We start from the raw sequence: 21,272 nt of genomic DNA, 5'->3' as shown, positions 1-21,272 counted from the left end.
CAAAATGGGAGTTTGGAGACTCCTGGGAGAAGTGAGGCAAGGTGGGAAGGGTGTGATGTGGTGGGAGGGGCCAGCCAGGGGTGGGATTTGGAAGTTCTCCAAACCAGCCTTAATGTTAGCTACGGGTACTCCTGAACCCAGGTGAATCTGTAGCAGCCCACCCCTGGCTCTTTGTGTACCGGTATTACCATGCTGACAAGAATGAGGGGCTACCTGAAGTCCCTTCTTATCATGGGCAACCATCTTGGAAATAAATCTCAGTGAATAGAACAGGGAAGGATGGAATTCTGCTTATTTTTACGGGGGAGGTTTTTTTAAAAAAATTCAATTTCTACTTTCACTGCTCAAGCAATTCCCATCAGATTGAAATGTTTGTATTTTATAAAGAAAGGGAATCTGAGACAATTGAATGTTAATGGATGAATATATCTAAGCTTTAAGAAAGGTTCAACTATCTTTTTTTTAATAAATAATTTTTATTAAATGTTTTCATCATTAAAAACAATAAGGAAGACACAGCAAAGAAAAAACACAATAAGACAAAATAAAACACAGAACATACATAACAATACACAGTAATTTTACAGCTTTCTCTATTGGCTTTCCTTCTTAGCTTTTATAATTCTCCCTTCTGCATTGCCTTCCTGTCACTATAACCTTGTCCTATAATTTAACAAACCTAGTATTAACACTAATAATAGTATTCATTACTTATATCTCCATATATTTGTATTCTCTATTTTCTGTCTTGGCTTCTGTTTTCTAGCCACTTGTACATTTTATTCCATACTTTATAGAAGTCCGATTCTTCTCTTTCTTTTAGTTCTGTTATCATTTTATCCATTTCTGCACATTCAAGTATTTTCCTGATTGTAGTTTCATCTGAGGGTGTATTGATTTTTTCCCAGTTTTGTGCGAAGGCAATCCTGGCTGCAGTGAGTATGTGTATGATTATGTATTGAGATTGATTGTCCATTTTTTGATCCAGTAGTCCTAATAAGAATGCTTCTGGTTTGAGTTCTATTTTTCGCTCAGTAATTTCTTCTAACCACTTCCGAATTTTGCACCAGTACTTCCTTGTGTTGGGGCACGTCCACCACATGTGATAGAATGTTCCAGGCTTGTGGTTGCATCTCCAACAATTAGGGGATAAATTTGGGTACATTTTGGCCAATCTCGCTGGAGGCAAATGCCATTTATAAAACATTTCATAGAGATTTTCTTTGTAAGCTACTGCCGTTGTTCAACCATCATTCACGTAAACATGAATTCTCAAACAATAAATATAAAAAGTGGGGAGGCGAGACGAAAAGAAAATAAAGTGCCTGGTGAATTACCAGCTTGTTCAAAAGCATAGTATCCCTAGCAAAGGGTGACTGTTGACATCAGAAAATATGAGTCATGGGGAGACAAGTGGAAAGGAGAAATGATTACATTGTGGATTGATGTATGTGGGGAGAGTCAGAAATTACTTAACCTTCTGTTCCCCACAACAATTATTTGTTGTCAAGGAACTTATTCAAGTCATGAATTCCAGTAGTTTGAGTGAGTGTACACTGTGCAAAGTTGTCCCTGCTCACTGACAAGCTGGCCAGAATCATGTGGAAAATCTGCCTGGCTTAATGCAGTCACTACTAATTACTGTGTTATCATCTGGAGACTTTGTGAACCAGACCAAGGTCTCTATTAAAAGTAAGAGAAGGAAGGAGACGGGAAAAAAACCCTAAGACAGTGTGCAGTCTGGAAAGAACACCTCTTGCATTCAGTAATAGAGCCTAGGAAAGCTGGCTCCCATTCATTTCTCAACTGCAAGGGACTTAGATGCACCTGGAGAACTCTCTCTTGGTCCACACCTGTCTTCTTGCCCTGTGGTTGGGATGTTTGAAGAAGATGGGTACATCCTGAAACTTGCCATATGGTCAGAGTAGTAAATGTCTTGGGATAATCTATCAAGGATATTCCTTATAAATGAGCCTCATGTGTGCACATGCACAAACTCCCCAGGTTAGAGCACTATAAAGAGATTGACCTCTCTGTTTTTTAAACACAGGTCTAACACAGTTTTAGAGAGAGAAAACTCATGTCTGCAAGGAGGCCATATAACAAATATTTCAAGCAATAGCAGCCAGGTGTATGTTTGCTCTTACAACCCAAGAATCCGTCCCCGTCTGTGTTCCAGACTGAGATAAGATGGGGAAGCTTGGAGTTTAGTCTACTTAGGGAACTTAGTCAAATGTTAGCATGTTGGTTGAATCAGGCCATCATCTTTTCGCTTCCTATAGTTTGTTTTGGCTGTTTGGCTTAGTGGTTAAAAATAGAAAATAATAACATTATGGCACTAATGGATATTAAATATTAACACTGTGTGAGTTGGTTAAACAGGGATGCATCTTAACTGCCATTGGATCAAGGGTGTGTCTTTTGAATGATCTTAATCTGTTGTTTTATTATCATTTTAATCTGCTATTTTTTTTAAAAAAAAACAACCTTTGGATCTCAATAAACCTCAGAGAAAAAAATCAGTTTCAAAAATTTTATTTTTACATTTCATAGCCAGAGACCGGATAAATCCATGTTGTACAGGACCTGTATTCTAAAGATGACCATGAACACAAAACAATAGGCTAGCTTTTGCCAGCATTGAAACCTAATACAGCAGTGATTCCTGAAGCCTTTTAAATTGAAATTCACAATGAATAATATGGAATCCCTAATTCTTATCATTTACTTAGCCTAGAATGCAGAAAAATTCTGCTTTGTGTAGGTGGTACGGAGGAAATTACCTTTCATATATGGCTGAGTCAGTAACCTTCTCACTTTTAACATATCAGTGGGAATATCCTTTCTCTGGAAGGAAGCCAGCCAAGTTCTCCTCACACCAGAAGCTAGGTCTCTTCCGTTACAAATTTCATCTCTGCATTATGGGAGCCTGAATGCATGCCATTGTCCCGTATACGCTGGCGGAAGAGGAAGGGGAACGCCTTCTTGAAGGATTTGCGGAAACTGTCTCCCATGAAAGCATAAACAATAGGGTTGAGGGAAGAGTTAGCATATGACATGCAATTAGCCCACGTCTTAATCTTATAGGTTTCATAGTTCGCCTGGAAATGAAGATAGAAGCCCTGAAAAAGCAGGTAGAACTGGATAGGACCCCAGCAAATGGCAAAAAGAAGTACAATCACTACAACCATCTTGGAAATCCTAGCTCGCATGGCAGCTGAGCGCTCAGAGAGATGTTGCACTTGCTGGAAATGAACAGAAAACACACATGAACAGTGTTTATGGAGAGTGTGCCAGTTGAGCAGCCAGGCTAATTGCCTAGTTTCACGGGGGGGGGGGGGGGGAGATGTACTTGTTTCAGATTCAGGAGGAAGACAATGGCAATTTTAGACAGTCATTTTAATATTTATTATTTTAATTGTAAGCTGCCCAGAGTCACTTTGCAGAGTGAGGTGGTGGCATACAAATTGTATAAATACATAATATAAAATATCCCAATTTTTTAGAATATGTACCTTTGGAGAGGTATTTTCCAAAGAAAGGTAAATGATGGAATCTCAGGGAAATGTAAGGGACTCAGCAGGCCTTTTATAGATATTTTGATACTCTGCGCATGCTGGATATCTCTGCCCAGATTTCTGGCAGTTTACAAAGTGTTTGGAAGTGGCTTGCTAGTACCTTCTTCTAGGGCTGATCCAGACCCATCCAGCTGGGTTTTGCGATTCTAGAACAGGACTAGGATTCATGGTCTCCTGATTTATAATCCAGAACTTTTAACCAGTAACCAATCTGGCTATGGGTTTTTTGGGGGGGGTGGGGGTGTCACTGCGTTAATTGTTTGCTAGTTGTGCTGAGATATTACTGCGCAGGTCATAGGCCTTATCAGCAAGTGATGTACTGCGCCTGCTCACACATTCCAGAGACTTTTGATCTTCTGTTCGTCTGCCAAGAAGGTGGACGACAATTGCTCTTGCCAAAATGTAACAATTAGATAGATTTGTTTTCATTGTATTTTCATCTTAAAAGTTTTGTTTTTAATTAGAACACGTTATCGGGTCTTATTTTCGCTTTTTCTGAAGATATGCTCATTAGCTCAGGGTGAAATTTCCCCTGACAGGGGGGGGTATATTATTTGCCTATCCTTACATTGGCAGTCCTTTTACTTATCATCTTATGTTCACTTTTTCTTCCATTTTCCCACTCATTACAATTTTTTTCTTCCTGAATTTTCCCACAGGTGTAGAGACCTTTGGGGAAGAGAGATCAACTGAGTAATTTAAAATTTAATTTAATAATTTAATTTACTTCTTGGGTAAAAATGATTGGGAATAAAACAAACTAAGCATACCTTAATTTTTTGTGCTCCGTAACCGATAGAGAATTTGAGAATTCAGAACACATAGGAATTCAATCTTTTGGTGAAAGACATTATATAAACAGTTGAAGAAGACAAAATGAAAATTGATGAACCCAAATATTGTATGCTAAGTCCAAAGAACCTTATATCTTTTCAGATAAGATTTCAGCAATATAGGAACATACAAAAATATGTCTGTTTTGTTAGGTATTTTAAATTGATGATGAAATGAAATAAGAAAAAAAATTGTTTGTTTATCAAATATCTCTCCTGCCCATCATACTTGCATGACTCTGGGTATTTACAAACAAAACAGTAAAATCATATAAAAGCCATAGTTAAAAACATAATTAAAAACCATATTAAACCAAACTTTTTAAAACAATTGCAAAGTTAAAAGGCAGAGGGAGCACCTTCAATCCACCAACCACCCCCAGGGTTGCATGATAATCTTAGATCCTCTGGCCATTTGATAGAGCCAGGTTTTAATGTTCTTCTAGAAGGCCAGGAGAGTGTGGACCAGCCACTGGGCCAAGCTGTTCCATAGGGTGGGGACAACAGCAGGGGAAACTCCCTTCCTAGACCACACCAGTCAAAGTTCTTTAACCAATGGGGTTATATTTGATTAAATATTATTTTATTCTTAATTAAAATTAATATATTTGTTATTATAAATGAAGGTATGATTTATTAGGCATTTATGAGTCACAGCAAACCTGTTTATGATTCCTCAGGCTCCTTCTTAACCTTAAGGTTAATTATGTGCAAAGTAGCTTAATTAGCAAAATATGTTGCATGAGTGAAGAAAATGATTTCAGCTCTCTCCAAAACCTAGTACACATATTGGCAACGGCATGAAATTTATGGGAGAGAACAGGTTTTCAACTTTTCTCTCAGATTTTTTTTCTTTTTTAACATTTGTTTAAATTACCTGAACTGAGACTTTGTTTATGCACATACAGGAGACTGCAGGAGATATAAAAAAAATCTAATAACCAAAGTATGATTTCTTTCTACTATCTTACCTGGTAATTATGGTCTACTGGTTCAACCACGGGACGTCCAATGCGCTTGAGCATTACGGTGTAGCAGAAGCAAATAGTGAGAAGTGGCAATAGATAAACACCCAGGAAAGTGTAGAGGATAAAGCTGCGTTCCTGGCTCTTGCTTGTGAAAGCTTCAATGCAGTAGGTACGTAGACCATACCAGTAGCCATTTTCAGTACGATGATAGATAGCCATGGGCAAGGAGAGAATGAAGGAACCTGGAGGCCATAGAGACAGAACTCACAATCCTTGGATGAGAACTCTAGATTCTTGGATTTAGAAAACAAGCTCTACAGAGACTTGAGAAAAACTAGGATAATAATGCAATAATACAATAATACAATAGTAGAGTTGGAAGGGACCTTGGAGGTCTTCTAGTCCAACCCCCTGCCTAGGAAACCCTATACCGTTTCAGACAAATGGCTATCCAACATCTTCTTAAAGGCTTCTAGTGTTGGGGCATTCACAACTTCTGGAGGCAAGCTGTTCCACTGATTAATTGTTCTAACTGTCAGGAAATTTCTCCTCAGTTCTAAGTTGCTTCTCTCCTTGATTAGTTTCCACCCATTGCTTCTCGTTCTACCCTCAGGTGCCTCGAGAATAGTTTGACTCCCTCTTCTTTGTGGCAACCCCTGAGATATCGGAACACTGCTATCATGTCTCCCCTAGTCCTTCTTTCTCTTAAGCTAAACATACCCAGTTCCTGCAACCGTTCTTCATATGTTTTAGCCTCCAGTCCCCTAATCATCTTTGTTGCTCTTCTCTACACTCTTTCTAGAGTCTCCACATCTTTTTTACATCGTGGCAACCAGAACTGAATGTAGTATTCAAGTGTGGCCTTACCAAGGCATTATAAAGTGGTATTAACACTTCACGTGATCTTGATTCTATCCCTCTGTTGATGCAGCCTAGGACTGTGCTGGCTTTTTTGGCAGCTGCTGCACACTGCTAGCTCATATTTAAATGGTTGTCCACTAGAACTCCAAGATCCCTCTCACAGTTACTACTACTGAGCAAGGTACCACCTATACTGTACCTGTGCATTCCATTTTTGTAATGATCCTATCTCTTGGAAAGGAGAACAGTGGATGGGATGGATGGATGCTTAGATATGTGGGTGAGTATGGTTGCTGATTTACTAATAGAGATAAAAACTAGTCCTTGCAGTTTTCTTGGCAAGATTTAAAAAATAGTTTGTCATTGGATTCGTCCTAGGGTTCAGAGAATGTGACTGGCTGGAGGTCACTCTGCTGGCTAAGTAGGCCTAGAACTCATAGTCGCCCTGGTTCCTAGCCTGGTGCCTTAACCATTACACCACACTGGTTCTCATATAATATATAAGAGGTAATGGAGAATATTTTTGAAAATGGTGTTCAAAGCATTTATAAACCTAGCCCAGAGACCTAAGGATGAAAAGAGAGGAAACTGAAATATGACCATGTTCAAAAATCCATCAAATGTTTAGCTTTGCCATGACAGTCAACCACTTGAAGTTTAAACAATCTAAAGATAATGGTTATCAACGATTATTTTAAGCTTACACAGAGTACTGTTAATTAAAGTAATATTTATTAAATTATATTCCTATAGTAAAAGTTTGAGGATTGATTAAAAAAAACCCTGAAACTTCATGAAGGGGTTGATGAACTGACAGGCTTGGAGACCGCTGATTTACAGGTAATTAGGTGGATAGGTCAGGGAAAGGTAAGTTTTAGATTCTGATGTCAAAAGATGATGATTTATTAAACTTATATGCCGTCCGACTTGCAATGAGACTGGAAGATTAGTGGTTTGAACTGAAATAATGGCTTCAAAAGTTAGGATATTTGACTCATCTTGAATCTTATTCATGCTGCTTATTTTATATACATACATACATACATACATACATACATACATACATACATACATATTTCAAAGTAATAGTAACACTTTTTACATTTCCTTTTCTTCTAACCTCACTTCTTAATTAAATAAGCAACTCCAGAGATTATCAGGCTAATCCCAAGGAAAATCTGGATGTATCAGACATGGGTTTGGTCTCCCTTCCACCTCAAGCTAATAGCCTCCTCTTTTTCCAGAGATATAAGTGCTCATAGATTTTGCAGACACACACCCCCCCACACACACACACACTTACCAATCCAAATAGCAAAGCTGATGGACATGGCTACCTGGGGGGTTCGATAACGCAATGACTGCAGTGGGTACAGTGTAGCATAGCAGCGGTCCACACTCATAGCCATCAGAGTAATGCAGGTGGCCTGGACAGTCACCTGGTGAGAAGACAAAGCATGTGGTGAAGACACCGAAATCTAAATTCACCCTTCAGCTGCTTGTGCACCTCCTTTTCCTCTTTAAAGTGAGAAGAGCACTATTTGTATTCAGCGTGAATAGCTTATAGTCCCTGCAGATCTATAACAGCTGAGGAAGGGTGTTGGGAAAATGTAAACACCCTGTGGGTTGCCTGTGTCCTAGCATATGCCTATGTTCTTGGCACCATATACAGAAATTAAATTGAAATTTATGCACTTCGTATCGTCAATTTTACACGGGGGGGGGGTGATTAAAATAAAATTATAGATAAGGTAGATAATAACATTATAATATAGATAATTCAAGCTCACCTGCTGTAAATAGTTGACAAATTTGCACATAAAGTCGCCAAACACCCAGCTGGGCAAGGGATAGAGAGTGGCAGTGAAAGGAACACAGCACACTAAGAATATGATGTCAGTGGTGGCCAAATTTGCTGTGAAAGACACAAATAAGAGATTGGATGCTTTTGAAAGGTGGATTTACAGATGGCTGTTACGTATAAACTGGGTTGAAAAATCAGAAATGAGGACGTGATAAGCAAAGGGAAATCATCAAAACCATTAAAAAGCAAAAGTTAGACTATTTTGGACATTTGATGCGACACTCGGCATAATTACAACTGTCCCTCCTGGCAAATGTATTATTATCTGGTTATCATAGGGGTTTTTTAATTCGTTGTGTCTGTTTTAGGGATTTAAAATTTGTATTTATATAGCTTTGTACAGTTCTTTTAATTGCATTTTAACCTCCTCCAAACTGTACATATTTAACTTTTTTATTGTATTTTCTGATATTTCTATGGACTGTACACCGCCCCGGGTCCCTTTTGGGAGAGGGGGCGGTCTAGAAGCACCAAATATAAATAAATAAATAAATACTTAGAAAAATACACCCTACTTCACTTAATCCTCCAGGAAAAGATTGAAGGCAAGCAAGGTCCAGGCAGAAGAAGAACATAATGGCTTCAAAATCTAAGGGACTGATTTGGACAAAACTCAACAGCACTTTTTTGTGCAGCTATTGATAAAAATAGCATCACCAACATGATTGCCAATGTCCAATGACAGATATGGCACCTAGTTACTTGCGGGATCGCATCCTACCCCATACATCCCTGCGACCAATCTGCTCTCACAGGGAGGGACTCCTCCGGGTGCCATCCACCAAGCAATGCCAACGGGCGGCGCCCAGGAGTAGGGCCTTCTCTGTGATGGGCCCAACCCTCTGGAATGACCTCCCCCCCGACATTAGAACCCCCACTGACCTCCGCTCCTTCCGCAAGAAACTCAAGACCCACCTGTTCCAATTAGCCGGCCTGGCCCATTTATAGTCCTATTCCTTATCCTCCTGGCAGTTAGTTTTAATTTTAGGGGTAGATTTGAATGCTGTTTCTAATCTTATTATTACTGTACAGTTTGTATATCGCCTCCTCTATGTTTATGTATGTATATGGTGTTTTTACTCTGACTGTACACCGCCCCGAGTCCCTTCGAGGAGAGGGAGCGGTTTATAAATCTAAATAAAGTAAAGTAAAGTAAAGGCACAAGGAGACGAAGGTAGACAAACTTGCTGTGAAAGACACAAAGTTGAGATCAGCTTTGGCATAAGGTTAGCTGAGACCAGTAATGTCGACCGGCTTCCCTGATCCAAGTCTTATTTATTATTCATGCTTCTAGACCTGTCTTCAAGTTCTGTCTAACACAGCGGGTTCCCAACATGGAGCCCACGCCCCACACATTGGCAATTTGATTTTTAATGGGGGCAATTCGAACCTTGTTTAAACCAGGCTTCCTCCACATGAGTAGAGTTCACTTTAGAATTATATGTCACCGGGGGGGAGGGCATCCGTATTTTAGAGATGCTTAGGTGGGGCATGGCCAAAAAAAGGTTGGGAACCACTGGTCTAACACAAAGGATTCCTCTTTGGGCCTCAAGAGAAAAAATGCTGTAGAGATCACACTAACAGTGTGCCTCCTTCTGACTTCTATCGCTGTTGTTTCATGTTCTCCACAGGAATTTTGAAATGCAGCACTTCAGCCCACATTTTGGAATCATCAGTGCCTTAATATTCCAGAAGAAAGGGACATCTGTTTAAAGTATTCTTGCTGAATATCCAGCCTAGAAAGTTTGCTTTTAACATTTATTTATCTTTGTCTATTTCTTGTATTTTATTTTCATCTCCTTATCAATACACGCCTAAGGTGTATTGATGGTTTAAAGTCATTTTAGAAGTTCTGGGGTTAAGATAGTTGCTTTTCCCCTTTAAGTACATAGCAGGTCATGGCAGTTTTTGAGTGAGACATGGTGTGCTTCGCTAACTACCGGTATTTGGTTGATGGTATGATCCAGGGTGGGTGGGATCCCAAGTGGGTGGGATCAGCACTGCATCTCTAGACTACCAGTTGATATGGGAAATATCATTCCATCACCTCCAGTCAATTGATATAGACCTTCAGGGCCATTCAGCTTTGAGCAATGAGAAAGTTCAACTCGTTCTCATTCAAACCCCCATTTGGATCAGCTTGAGTAGTCAGTGCTCAAGGGATTGGAAGGAGAAAGAGAATAGAAAGAGTGCTCTTTTTCTGCCGCTTCATGGCATATGTCTCCTTATCCAGTCACCTGCTTTCAGACTGCTTTGGAATATGGATTACCCACTCTGAGAGGATGGGAGGAGAAGAAGAGGGAAACGGCTCTTGGCCCAGCAGATCACTTATCTCACAAAGCTGGTCTCTGGGGCTGGAGACCTAGTGGGTTAAGAATCAGATCCCACCTCCCCCTGCCACCTGATCCCCAAACAGGGGCAAATGGCAGGAGAAGAATGATAATCAGCTCTTTGACTTTCTCTTGCCATTTCTTCTCGTCCTGCAATTTGCTGCCACAGCTCATGCAAAATCGGGAGTGACTTTTGACAGACAACTAAACCTCTTAAAGCTCACCTGATTCCCAGATTCAGCCCTCAACCCAGAATGACTGGTCTCATTTCCCATTGGTTGAAATATTTATTCAGAGTAGAAGAAGCAAAATTGGGAACAGTCAATCCTGTTCCTTCAGTTTCCCTTTTCACAGTAAATGAAGGCAGAAACACTTAGCAGTTTCCAAGAGTGGGCAGCAATAAGGCAGCAAAATTTGTAATTTGTAATTTTTTACCCACTGAAGGACTAATAGATTATACTTTGAGTGCGCTGTGGATGAGGAACCCAAAATACCGTACGGCGGTATTGCACTACCAATGCCTACAAGTGTCATCGTATTTAATGCAATGCCGCACATAGGTTAGAACAGAGAATATTTGATGAAAATCAGCTGGATTCAAGTCCTAATTTCAGAGACTATTACACAAAAGGGGCAAATTATGTGTACCAAGGTTCTAATAGGGATGGAAAGTGGACTGAGATTAACTCTGAAAGAGGAAGCATACAGCTTTTGTCTAGACTAAGTGTGCATACCTTTTTCATAATGTGAAATTATTTACATAGAATGGCATGCATAATAATGCCAGATCAACTACTAGGGATACGATACGGACTACCTCATCTCTTCTGATGCATATGGTTGCCCAGCTTTGTGAGCTACGATAGACTAAACCAAGAGTGAGGAATTTACGGCTCTCTGTGAAACATTGAATTTCTATTCCCATCAGCCCCAGCTATTGTGGCTAAATAATGATGAAAGCTGGGAGTTGTAGCACAAGTTTCCCAATATCTTATGAATTAGGTGTGTCATATGAAAATGCGCCAGAGCTTGGGAACAATAATATTTTTTAACCCAGCTTATCTGAACATATTGTAAATAGCTTTGGAATGGCCATCATCTTAATATAGTCAGAATACAGAATAACAGTTGGACAGGAACTTAGAGGTCTTCTAGTCCAACCCCCTGCTCAAGCCATTCTGGACAAAAGGCTGCCCAGTCTCTTCTTAAAAGCCTCCAGTATTATAGCAACGACATCTTGAAAACACTTGAAAAATGCATTGAGGAATATACTGGTTTGCATTAATTTCTGATTGGTAAAATCTACCTACCTACCTACCTACCTTTAAAGTTACAACACACTGTGGATTTTTACCTGGCAACTGCTGAGGAACTTAAAGAGCAACACATCAGTGTAATCTGGAAATGCAGTAAGGATGTGTTTTTATTTTTTAAAAAGGAAGTATTTTAACCATTTTTCTGTGAAATCATTAAATGTAATCAAAGCTAATATTTAAAAACACTCTATCTACAACTCGGAGCAACTGACAAGCAATATAGCTCCTGTTTCCAATATTTCACACAAATTTAATGCATTAGGTATGTCAACTTCACTGTACACAGTTGGTTGTAATGTTACAAGCAACTGGTGTTATCAGTGGGAATTTGTATGGTCTTAAATGTTCCTTTAAATAGTCTTGATGGAAGTTGACTGGACAGAGTGAGAACCTAGGTCTAAAACCCTATCAGGTTCTAAGGTTCTAGATCCCAGCTAAGGCAGAGCATCCAACAGAAGTGCTACAAGATTCTTTTTTGCCCCTCATTTGACAATATATCGAAAAATATATGTTAGCTGACTCTGCCCGCCTTGCAACCAGCTGGGTTCCAAGTGAGCTCTGCTACTGCTGAGTGGGGGCACGGGACTCACTCACCAATGTAGAAGTTTGTGGCTGTGCGCATCTGGCGATGTTTGCTGATGACATAGACGACCAGGCCGTTCCCCACCAGACCCAGCAACATGATGAGGGCGTAAAAGAGCGGCACCAGCCAAGCATCGGTCAGAAACGGGGGCGAGGTCTCCTCTCCGCTGTGGTTAAAGATCCAGGACTGCGTCCCGAGCTGGAAGGCACCTGCTGCTTTCTTAGGCTTGGTGCTGATGGGGTCACTCTGCGGGGCTACGGTGGGCTCGTCCATCCAGCTGCCCCAGGAGGCCTCGGAAGGCAGGGGCTCCGCAGCCATACGGAGGGGCAGCAGAGGGCTAGCTCCACACTGGAGCAGCCCTGCTTCCAAGCGACGCGCGACCCTCAGTTTCAGCAACTGAGATCGCCTCTGAAATCGGAGCAGGACCGGCCAGGCAGCTCCTTCCTCCTTCGACAACCGGGGGTCTCAATCTCTTCTCAGTGGAAGAGATGCACAATGCGTCTAGTAGTCCCGCGGCTAAGGCAGCCGGCTGCCCAAAGTAGAGAAGGGAAGCCTGCCCTCCCCTTCAGGGAGCCTGCCCTCCCGGTTCAGGACCCGCTCAGCAAAAGCCGCTTTCCCCGCTGGCTTCTGGTGCCTCCCTGCCCGCTATTGCAGCCGCCGCCGCAATCGCCAGAGTTAGGCTTGCAGGCGCAATGAGCGGAGAAGCGCATCTTCCAGGATGCGCCGAGCCTGAGGGACTCTTGGCATAGTCCGCCCAAGCGCAGCATCCCGGACTTTTTCTAAGAGGCTCTCACGGCTGAACTTAAGGAAGAGCGGCGCCAAGAGCGGCTTTGATTGGCTCCCGAGGACGCTGCCGCAAGCGGCCGATAGATGCAAAAGGTTCCTGGCCGAAGATAGTCTGCTTGGCGGTAGCCCCAAAGAATTAAGGCTCGACGGAAAGCCGAGTTAGCAGGAGAAATAACCTGCCCCTCTGCAAGTTCCCCTGTTTTTTGGGGGGGTGGGGGTCCCTGCAGTTCCTAGAGGAGAACGGGAGGGCCTAACGGTTGGGAGTGACTTGCCTCAGTGGGCGGGAGTCCCGCTTACTTGGGTGAGTGAGGCCGCTCAAACTCTTATAACTCCCCGTGTAATTCAAAAAACATTTGGAGGGCTGCAGGTGGCCCAGATCAGGGGCCACTAAACGTTCGGACCTCAGGGACCACTAAATTCATAATTTTAAATCCCGCTGACCACTAATACAATTTTAAAAAAAAAAGATAAATAGTATTTAGTGCAATATTTTAAAAATATAAATAATTTTTCTGCGGACCACCAAGTTTCTCACGGACCACCAATTGGTGACTGCTGGTCTAGATGATATGGTGGATCTTGTTCTACCTCCCTTCCATTCCTTTGCGACAGGAAGTAACAACCAAGTAGGTCCGACTGTAGCTAAAGAACTGGTAGTTGTGATTTCATCTTGCTGTGTATATAGTAATAATATGGCTATCAAATATCTGTCAGGCTAACCCACCTTTTTTACATGAATGATCTTAAGTTGTATAGAAAAACACCATCTGAAATAGAATCACTGCTCAACACTGCCCAGATTTATAGCCAAGATACTACCATAGAGTTTGAACAAATGTGCCACCCTTGCCATCAACAGGGGGAAAAATAATGAACATTGACTGTATCAAGTTGCTCTATGGAAATAATATCTTGTGTCGGGATCAAGAAGATTGTTACAAATATCTGAGCATCCTTGAAGCTGACAACATGAAGCATGTTAAAGTCAAGAAGACAGACTAAATGTGAATATATCATGAAAGTGAAGAAGAAAAAATCCAGACCCAGTGGAGGAAATACTGTTAATAGCTGGACAATTCCAGTCATTAGATGGAATAGTCAACTGGAGTCAAATAGAACTAAAAGCCCTGGACAAGAAGATCAGAAAAATAATGACAATGAATCAAGCCCTTTAGCCATAAAGCAATGTTGACAACTTTACTAGAGACAGTTTGGCCTAGTGGTTAAGGCACCAGGCTAGAAACCAGGAGACTATGAGTTCTAGGCCAGTCTTTGGCATGAAAGCTGCCTGGGTGACTTTGGGCCAGTCTCTCTCAGTCCATACCAGTGGTGGGTTTCAATTTTTTTTAGAACCTCTTCTGTAGGTGTGGCCTGCTTTGTGGGAGTGGCTTGCCAGCCATGTGACTGGGTGGAAGTAGCTTGCCGGCCATGTGACTGGGTGGGCGTGGCCAACCTGTAAAATGTGGTGAAACTCACTTAACAATGCTCTTGTTTAGCAACCAAAATGTTGGCTCAGAAACTGGCATTTGAAGCATGCAAGTCTTAAAGCTGTCAAGTTACAAGACCCTTGCACCCCTAACCCTTTAGGAAAAAACGCCAGGGGTGTTCAAACTTGACAGCTTTAAGACTTGTGGACTTCAACTCCCAGAATTCCTCCTCTCGCTCTTCATCTTGATGATGTGCGGATGGGCAGGGGGACAGAGCTGGAAGCGGTTCTAAATGGCACTGTAGATTTGTGGAACCTTTTCTATAAAAGAAGTTAGAACTGTCAGGAACCCACCCCTGGCCCATACATCAGGCTTGGGCAACAAGAGGGTCAGTCAATTTCTGTCTTGACCAATGGATCAATACTTGGTTGATTTGCAAAAAGACAAGATTCCGCATTTGTGGTGCTAGGAAGAAAAGTTTGGAATATATTTTAAACAAAGCAACAATATTTTATTGCACTGCATTGTGGGCACAACATGTGCTTTGTAAGCAGAAAGAATTAGGTCCATTCCCTTCATTTGAAACAGAAGGCACAAAGCAAATGGTGTTTCTTAAAAGCTATTTTATATATTTTAAAGTACTTAACAGATTTACAGGAAGAAATATAAAAATACTATCTATCTAAGAAAATTTTATGAAAAACTACAAAAAAAATCAACTACTCAACAAAAACAAAACAAACTGATGGAAGATATATATATCTTCCATATATTGGCGTGTGTGTGTGTGTGTGTGTGTGTGTGTGTGTGTGTGTGTATGAAACTGCTGCCAATATAGGGCGATGCAGAAAAGATAATGGCTGAGAGATAATACCTGTGTTTCTTCTTCTTCTGTGTATTTGGGTCACAGTTATATTTTTCCAATCATCCTGTGAACAATTATCTCTTCAACAGTGGGATAGCCTAGGTAAAATAGCCTCTTGGTGTATTATTTTTGGATCATCTAAGTAAAACTGAATGATGGCAATTCCAAGACATACTATCAGAAGATGTAGCTATGGCTATCAACGCCAGCATTCATGGGGAGGGACTGCCAAAACAGACAAGATGGTACCTACCACAATACAATCTATATTCTGCATTTTTTGCACGTGCGTCAATAATGGCATTTATGTACAAAGGATCAGAAACTGAATTCCCAGCCCTCCAATTTCACTACCGTTTCTTTTTTCACCATTCCTCTTTCTGCAGATAAAATAGACAGACCAGAGGGGCAAATTTACCCTGATGCTATTTTCAGACTCACACCATTTCACTTTTGCACAGATCACCTCTGATATCTATTGTCTTCCTCTCTTCTTTATTTTATTTTTAGAGCCAGAACGGGGGGGGGGGGGGAATCTTTTCCCCAAATACCATAGAAGTGGATTATGTCCTTGTACGAATAAAGAATGGCTGGGTTTACAGAAGACACCTAAGATTTTTATTGAATTAATCCATGTTCTACATTTGTATATAATACTGAACCATAAACAAACCATCCTAAAACACAGCAGAAATTAAGATTAATATCAACCAAGCTTAGTTTATTACATGAATTATCTATTTGACTTTTAACTGTCCTGTTTAAGGACTGTGATTGAAATGCAGCCAATGAATTTATGCCAGAATCAGTGCCATTCTTTATCCTTCTTAAACCATCCCCATTACCTGAGGGAATTGTCCTCCAAGCTCATTGTCTTGCCTTTATCATTCCACATTTTTAATTATTTATGCCTTATCCTCTCCGGAGGGTTCAAAATACGCACCTTTTATAGTTCATTTCTAAGCCTCAGCTCTTAGCTTCTTTGTCTGAGCAATGAAAGAGTATTATTCTTTTTCCTGCATCTCCACTTTGATGAATTTGTAACCACCCTATAATCCCCTCGCAGGAAGACGCCGCCCTCTACCATTTCAGCAGGTTATGGAGTGGCTGGCCCTCCTGAGCTGAAAAGCTCAAGTGTTTCTTTATTTGCCTTTCCTCACAAGACAGCGTTTGAAGAGCATCTGTACTCCACCTTCTTTGTAGCCTGGTAAATATAATTGCAAATAGGCGCATGCAGCCTCTCCACCCCAAAGATCTGTTTGAAAGGATTGTTCACCAGGTGACACTTGCTAGCATAAGGACTTCCATCCGCAGGAACATGTCTCAGTGGAGAGACGCACAGTGAGAAAAAGCCACCCCGGATAATGACTGATAAGGATTACTCAAAGGGCTCTTTGTGTAGTGAATGGGAAGGGATGGGAGGGAACAAAACAGAAGGGAGGAGGAAGATGTTTTGTTCTCCTTCTTGCCTCCCATGTTTATCATGGGGGCTCTTTCCTTTTCCCCTTCTCACTTAATTTAGCACCAGGCAGCATCTAAATAAGTAACAAATAGAAGTATGATTAATGTTACTTTTGCTGGTCAGAACCACAGCAAAGCATCTGCCTGTCAAGTGTGTACATTGTTAATGAGTCCAAGGATGATACTTGCTTGGGTTTAAAGAACTTATTTCTTTTATTTCATCTTTCAAAAACCTGGGGTGGCACATCTGCTCCATCCTTTTTTGTCCTCCAAGCAATTCATTGTTTGCATCTCTTAAGCGACTCTTAAAAGCATAATTATGTGTGTGGTGTAGATGCATTCATATATTTGCTAAAAATATTAGGGTTTTTTCCCTCCTGTTGGTCTGATTTCATGTTTTTGTGGCTGAGTTTTTCAAAATCTTTGCCAAAGACCCTGATCAATTAACTATTTGGTCTATCTTTGCAATGCTCCCATTGCTACTTGTTATGTCCAGCCGTGCAGTAATGTGGAACTTCCCCATGGATTGAAACGCTATAAATAGGAGCTCAGTGATACAACTGTTGAGACTTTTTTCAGTGTTCTTGCCTTAGAGGACATTGATTTGAGTCCTGGCAAAGAGAATCTACAATGCCTTGCATCTACAATACATTTAGACAAGATACGTTACAACTTTTACTGAACAAATTTTCTGGGTATTGAACCATAAATCAACTAACTGATTAGCTTCATTCCACACCAAAAACAACAACAACACACAAACTAATTTAAAAATAACCAAGAATTCTTTGTGCAAATGCAGCAATTAAGTTTTGAGAGAGACAGATTGGCATAGTGGCTAAGGCATCAGGCTAGAAATTAATTCTAATTCCACCCTAGGCACAAAACCAGCTTGCCCCAGGCACTTTCTCTCAGCCCTAGGAAGGAGGCAATGGCAACCAGTGTTGAAAAATCTTGTTTAGAAAACTGCAGGGACGTCCCCAGGCAGTTGCCAGGAGTCAAAAAGCTGGCATAAAGGTGTGTGTGTGTGTGTGTGTGTGTGTATAAACCAGCTTAAAAGTGCATATGCACACACACACACACACACACACACAAAGTCTTGCTCTTGTCTGAACCAGTAACAGTAACATAAAGTACCAATAGAGGAGAGTAAAATAAAGACCATCCAAGTCTTTACTAAATTAGTGTTGCTACTTATTGAAATTAGGAAGCGTAAAATGATTGATTGGCATCTGGGCTTGACTGACATCTGGGTTATTTATCTTGGGGTAAAGGTAAGAAAGGAGGAAGTGTGATAAAGGAATATGTATACAATCAAAACATTGAAATATTTTTTTCTCCCCTGCTTGCAGTATAACCATCTAAAGCAAAAAGATTCACAAGGAGTGAAGGGCTCTGATTCTTTATGCAATACATACATTTACTGGCATCAAATATGATTTTAACATTGATCTGTACAAATCCATAGGAACTGAGTTTATCAGTGATTTCTAGTCCTGATGACTGTTGATTTCCTCTGGAATCCCATGGCTTGCAGGCCAATTGCTGGCATGCAGAAATGGAGGAGCGTTATTTCATTGTGACTTTTCCCAGTGTCTTAGTTTGTCATGGTAGGACACCAAATGCTAGATTAGATTGGCAGGTGGCCTGATCCTGCAGGGCTCTTCTTTCAGGGGATTCTTAGGCTGGTTCCCTTTTTGGAATATTATTCATCTGAATGCTTCCTTAAGTGTGGTGGTATCCAGAACTTCTCACAAGTGCTCTGACCATCTGACTAGCAGAACGAAGAGAAACTATTACTTTCCATGAATCAGAAATTATATTTTATGGTCTTTCTGAAGCCACATCACTGACTCGTATTCGGTTCCTTGATCAGTCACCATTTTAAGATCTCTTTTACATGCTTTGTATTATTACCAAGCCAGACCCCCTCTCTTTATTCACATGCATTTGATTTGTTTTTCTTAAGTGAAGAACTTAGCATTTGTCTCTGTTTATTGCTTGTCATTTACTGCCTGCTTCTGACATCAGAATCAGTTTTAATTTTGCGTCTGTGTCTAATGTGGTAGTTATACCATCCAATTCTGTATCATCTGTAATTTGGACAATCTTTTCCTGCTGTATGACAATATGTAATTAAATTGTGTTTGCTGCTTTCTCAGACTTAATATTCAAATAATAATAATTGGTGCAGGGAAGGGAATTGATCTGGAACATGATAAACCCTGTGGGGGAGTTAACAACTTGGAAATCGTTTTTGTCTAAAAAAAAGGAAAGACACTCTCCAGCTCTTCCAAAAATGCAGTTAATTAGCATGGATGATCTCCAGTTTAGATTTAAATCTTGACTGGACAACCCTTCCTTCCTTCCTTCCTTCCTTCCTTCCTTCCTTCCTTCCTTCCTTCCTTCCTTCCTTCCTTCCTTCCTATCTACTGTTTACATTGCAGTACGTACCACAGAAATTCTTGATTTATATCATATGTTAATTTATTTGAAATTCAGAGAGAATGAAAACTCATAAGAAAGTCAGAAGACATAAATAACTCCTCTGCTATACAGCCTAAGCAAAAAAGAACATTTTCATGGTTCTGCCAAGAAAAAAAAAGTTCTTCTAAATGTAACTCTAGTTGTAAAAAAAAGAAGCTGATTTTGATTTGTAGAGGTTATACAAAGGTTATGTACAGGCATGAGCAGCAAACTGCCATGCGCCTTAGTAACCGATTACCTCAACTACCTATGAGCTCACCTAAATGGTAGAACCAGGCACTACCAGGAACTATTGTGCTATGTGAGATTCTACCCTAGCTGGGATGGTTTTAGAGATTGACAAGGAGAATAAGCCAATAACAATGTTGTTGCTACCTATGCTCTTGCTTTGCTTGTTGAAACTGTATAAAAGCCAAATAAACTCTGCAGAGGCAGACAGACATTTTGGACACCTGCTATGATGGATTTCTGAGTCCTACATTGATTCCCTCGGAAAATCTTACAAGTCGGATCACTTTCAGCTCCTATGTAATTTATTTTAGCAAAAGAGGAGTGCCCTGAAGAAAAGTGACCATATGCCCTTTATAATAAAGGACAGACCTTTATGTCAGAAGTCTATCCTTTTAGATTAATTTAATTTAATTATTCATTTGCTCAATTTTCACAATTATTGTGATACTTTTTATTCTTACAAAGCTCTTTCAGATTTGTCCCTTTTTCAGGTTTGTCCTATGGTGCCCCCCCCCCCATATTATCACTTTACAAGGCAATTTCACTCTTTTCTGGGGCAGTCAGTAAGAAAAATAGCCCCCTCTAATTGTGAATCTCTTAACAGTTTTCATTTATAGGATTAGGAAACAGCTTCCAAGCACACAAGCAGTTTAACACAAGTATAATAACAAAAAAAAATTACATATATATTACCTGAGTAAGGAAGAGGTTACAAAGATACTTTTCTCCTAACAGTCCTTGGCCTGGCTGGGGTGCCACTCTCTGCAGCTTCTTAGAGAACAGGAGAGGGGCATCTTGGCAGCCGCAAAGGATGGGGCTCAACCAATGTGGATAGGGGGGGCTGGAGTTTCACCAGCAAGGAAATTGCCCAGTGGGTCATTCAGGTAAGGATGGATGGGAATCAGGGTTTAAAGGACTGAGAGGTACATTGGATTGAGGTGGGTAAGATGAGAAAAGACCGCAGGCTAAAAGGAAGGATTGGCAGGAACATTGATATAAGGGACACTTGCAAAAACAGCTACTGCCATGGGGCATTTTTCAAGGGATGGGGAGATTTGGGTTGTTTCATATGTATTGTGCTTTTGAGATATCTATCTTAGTCTGCTGTGTATCAACTGCTAGTTCTGAGGAAACTACAGAGGTCTATCTCTATGGAGATTCTCAGCTGAAGAAGCTTCTTGGATGTGAAGCGAACCGTCTTCAAGGAAAAACAAAGTCCACGTCTTTTGAAAAATGCAGATATCTATCCTATTGAGTTCAATAGCTTACCGTAATTTAAAGTTACATATGTACTTATCTGTTACTATCTGGATATCTCTATGGTTACTCTATGGCAAAGTTAGTCCTCTCACTGTTCAATTAGAACAGTGGATTTTTATTGGATACTGCAAGAGGGAGACGGGAATTTGCATCTTATAGCCCCTCATGTGAGTTGGAGACATGGCAACAGGCTTGTTTAAAATGAATAGAATAGGAACTGAGGGGATCCTGCTGGGAGATCTCTGGGGAACATTGTTGATATGGGGGCTACACAGGGAAACTGAAAGTGTAAGCCTCCAATCCAGATTTAATATAGTTTTTGAAAAAAATATCAAAACAACCACCCCTTCCCAAAAAATCAGGCCAAAAAAGAAAAGAAAACAAAATCTTACAAAATTGCTACTTTAAGTGCCCTAAGATAT

General features: G+C 40.6%; 1 protein-coding gene across 1 annotated transcript; it reads right to left on the bottom strand.

Annotated features, from left to right (window-relative positions):
- Positions 1 to 2,519: 2,519 nt before the first annotated feature.
- Positions 2,520 to 13,127, bottom strand: LOC309383139 (G-protein coupled receptor 54-like). The gene is made up of 5 exons (XM_081935328.1): positions 12,345 to 13,127; positions 8,031 to 8,155; positions 7,544 to 7,679; positions 5,383 to 5,621; positions 2,520 to 3,245 (listed from the first exon to the last, which is right to left on the bottom strand). The coding sequence occupies exons 1-5, from the start codon at positions 12,649 to 12,651 to the stop codon at positions 2,886 to 2,888; spliced, it is 1,167 nt and encodes a 388-aa protein (XP_081791454.1). The 5' UTR covers positions 12,652 to 13,127; the 3' UTR covers positions 2,520 to 2,885.
- Between the last annotated feature and the right edge of the window lie 8,145 nt (positions 13,128 to 21,272).

Source organism: Natrix helvetica (genome assembly GCF_964273705.1).
Source record: "Natrix helvetica genome assembly, chromosome: 1".
Lineage (NCBI taxonomy): Eukaryota > Metazoa > Chordata > Lepidosauria > Squamata > Natricidae > Natrix > Natrix helvetica.
This window is presented reverse-complemented; position numbering and strand designations above follow the sequence as displayed.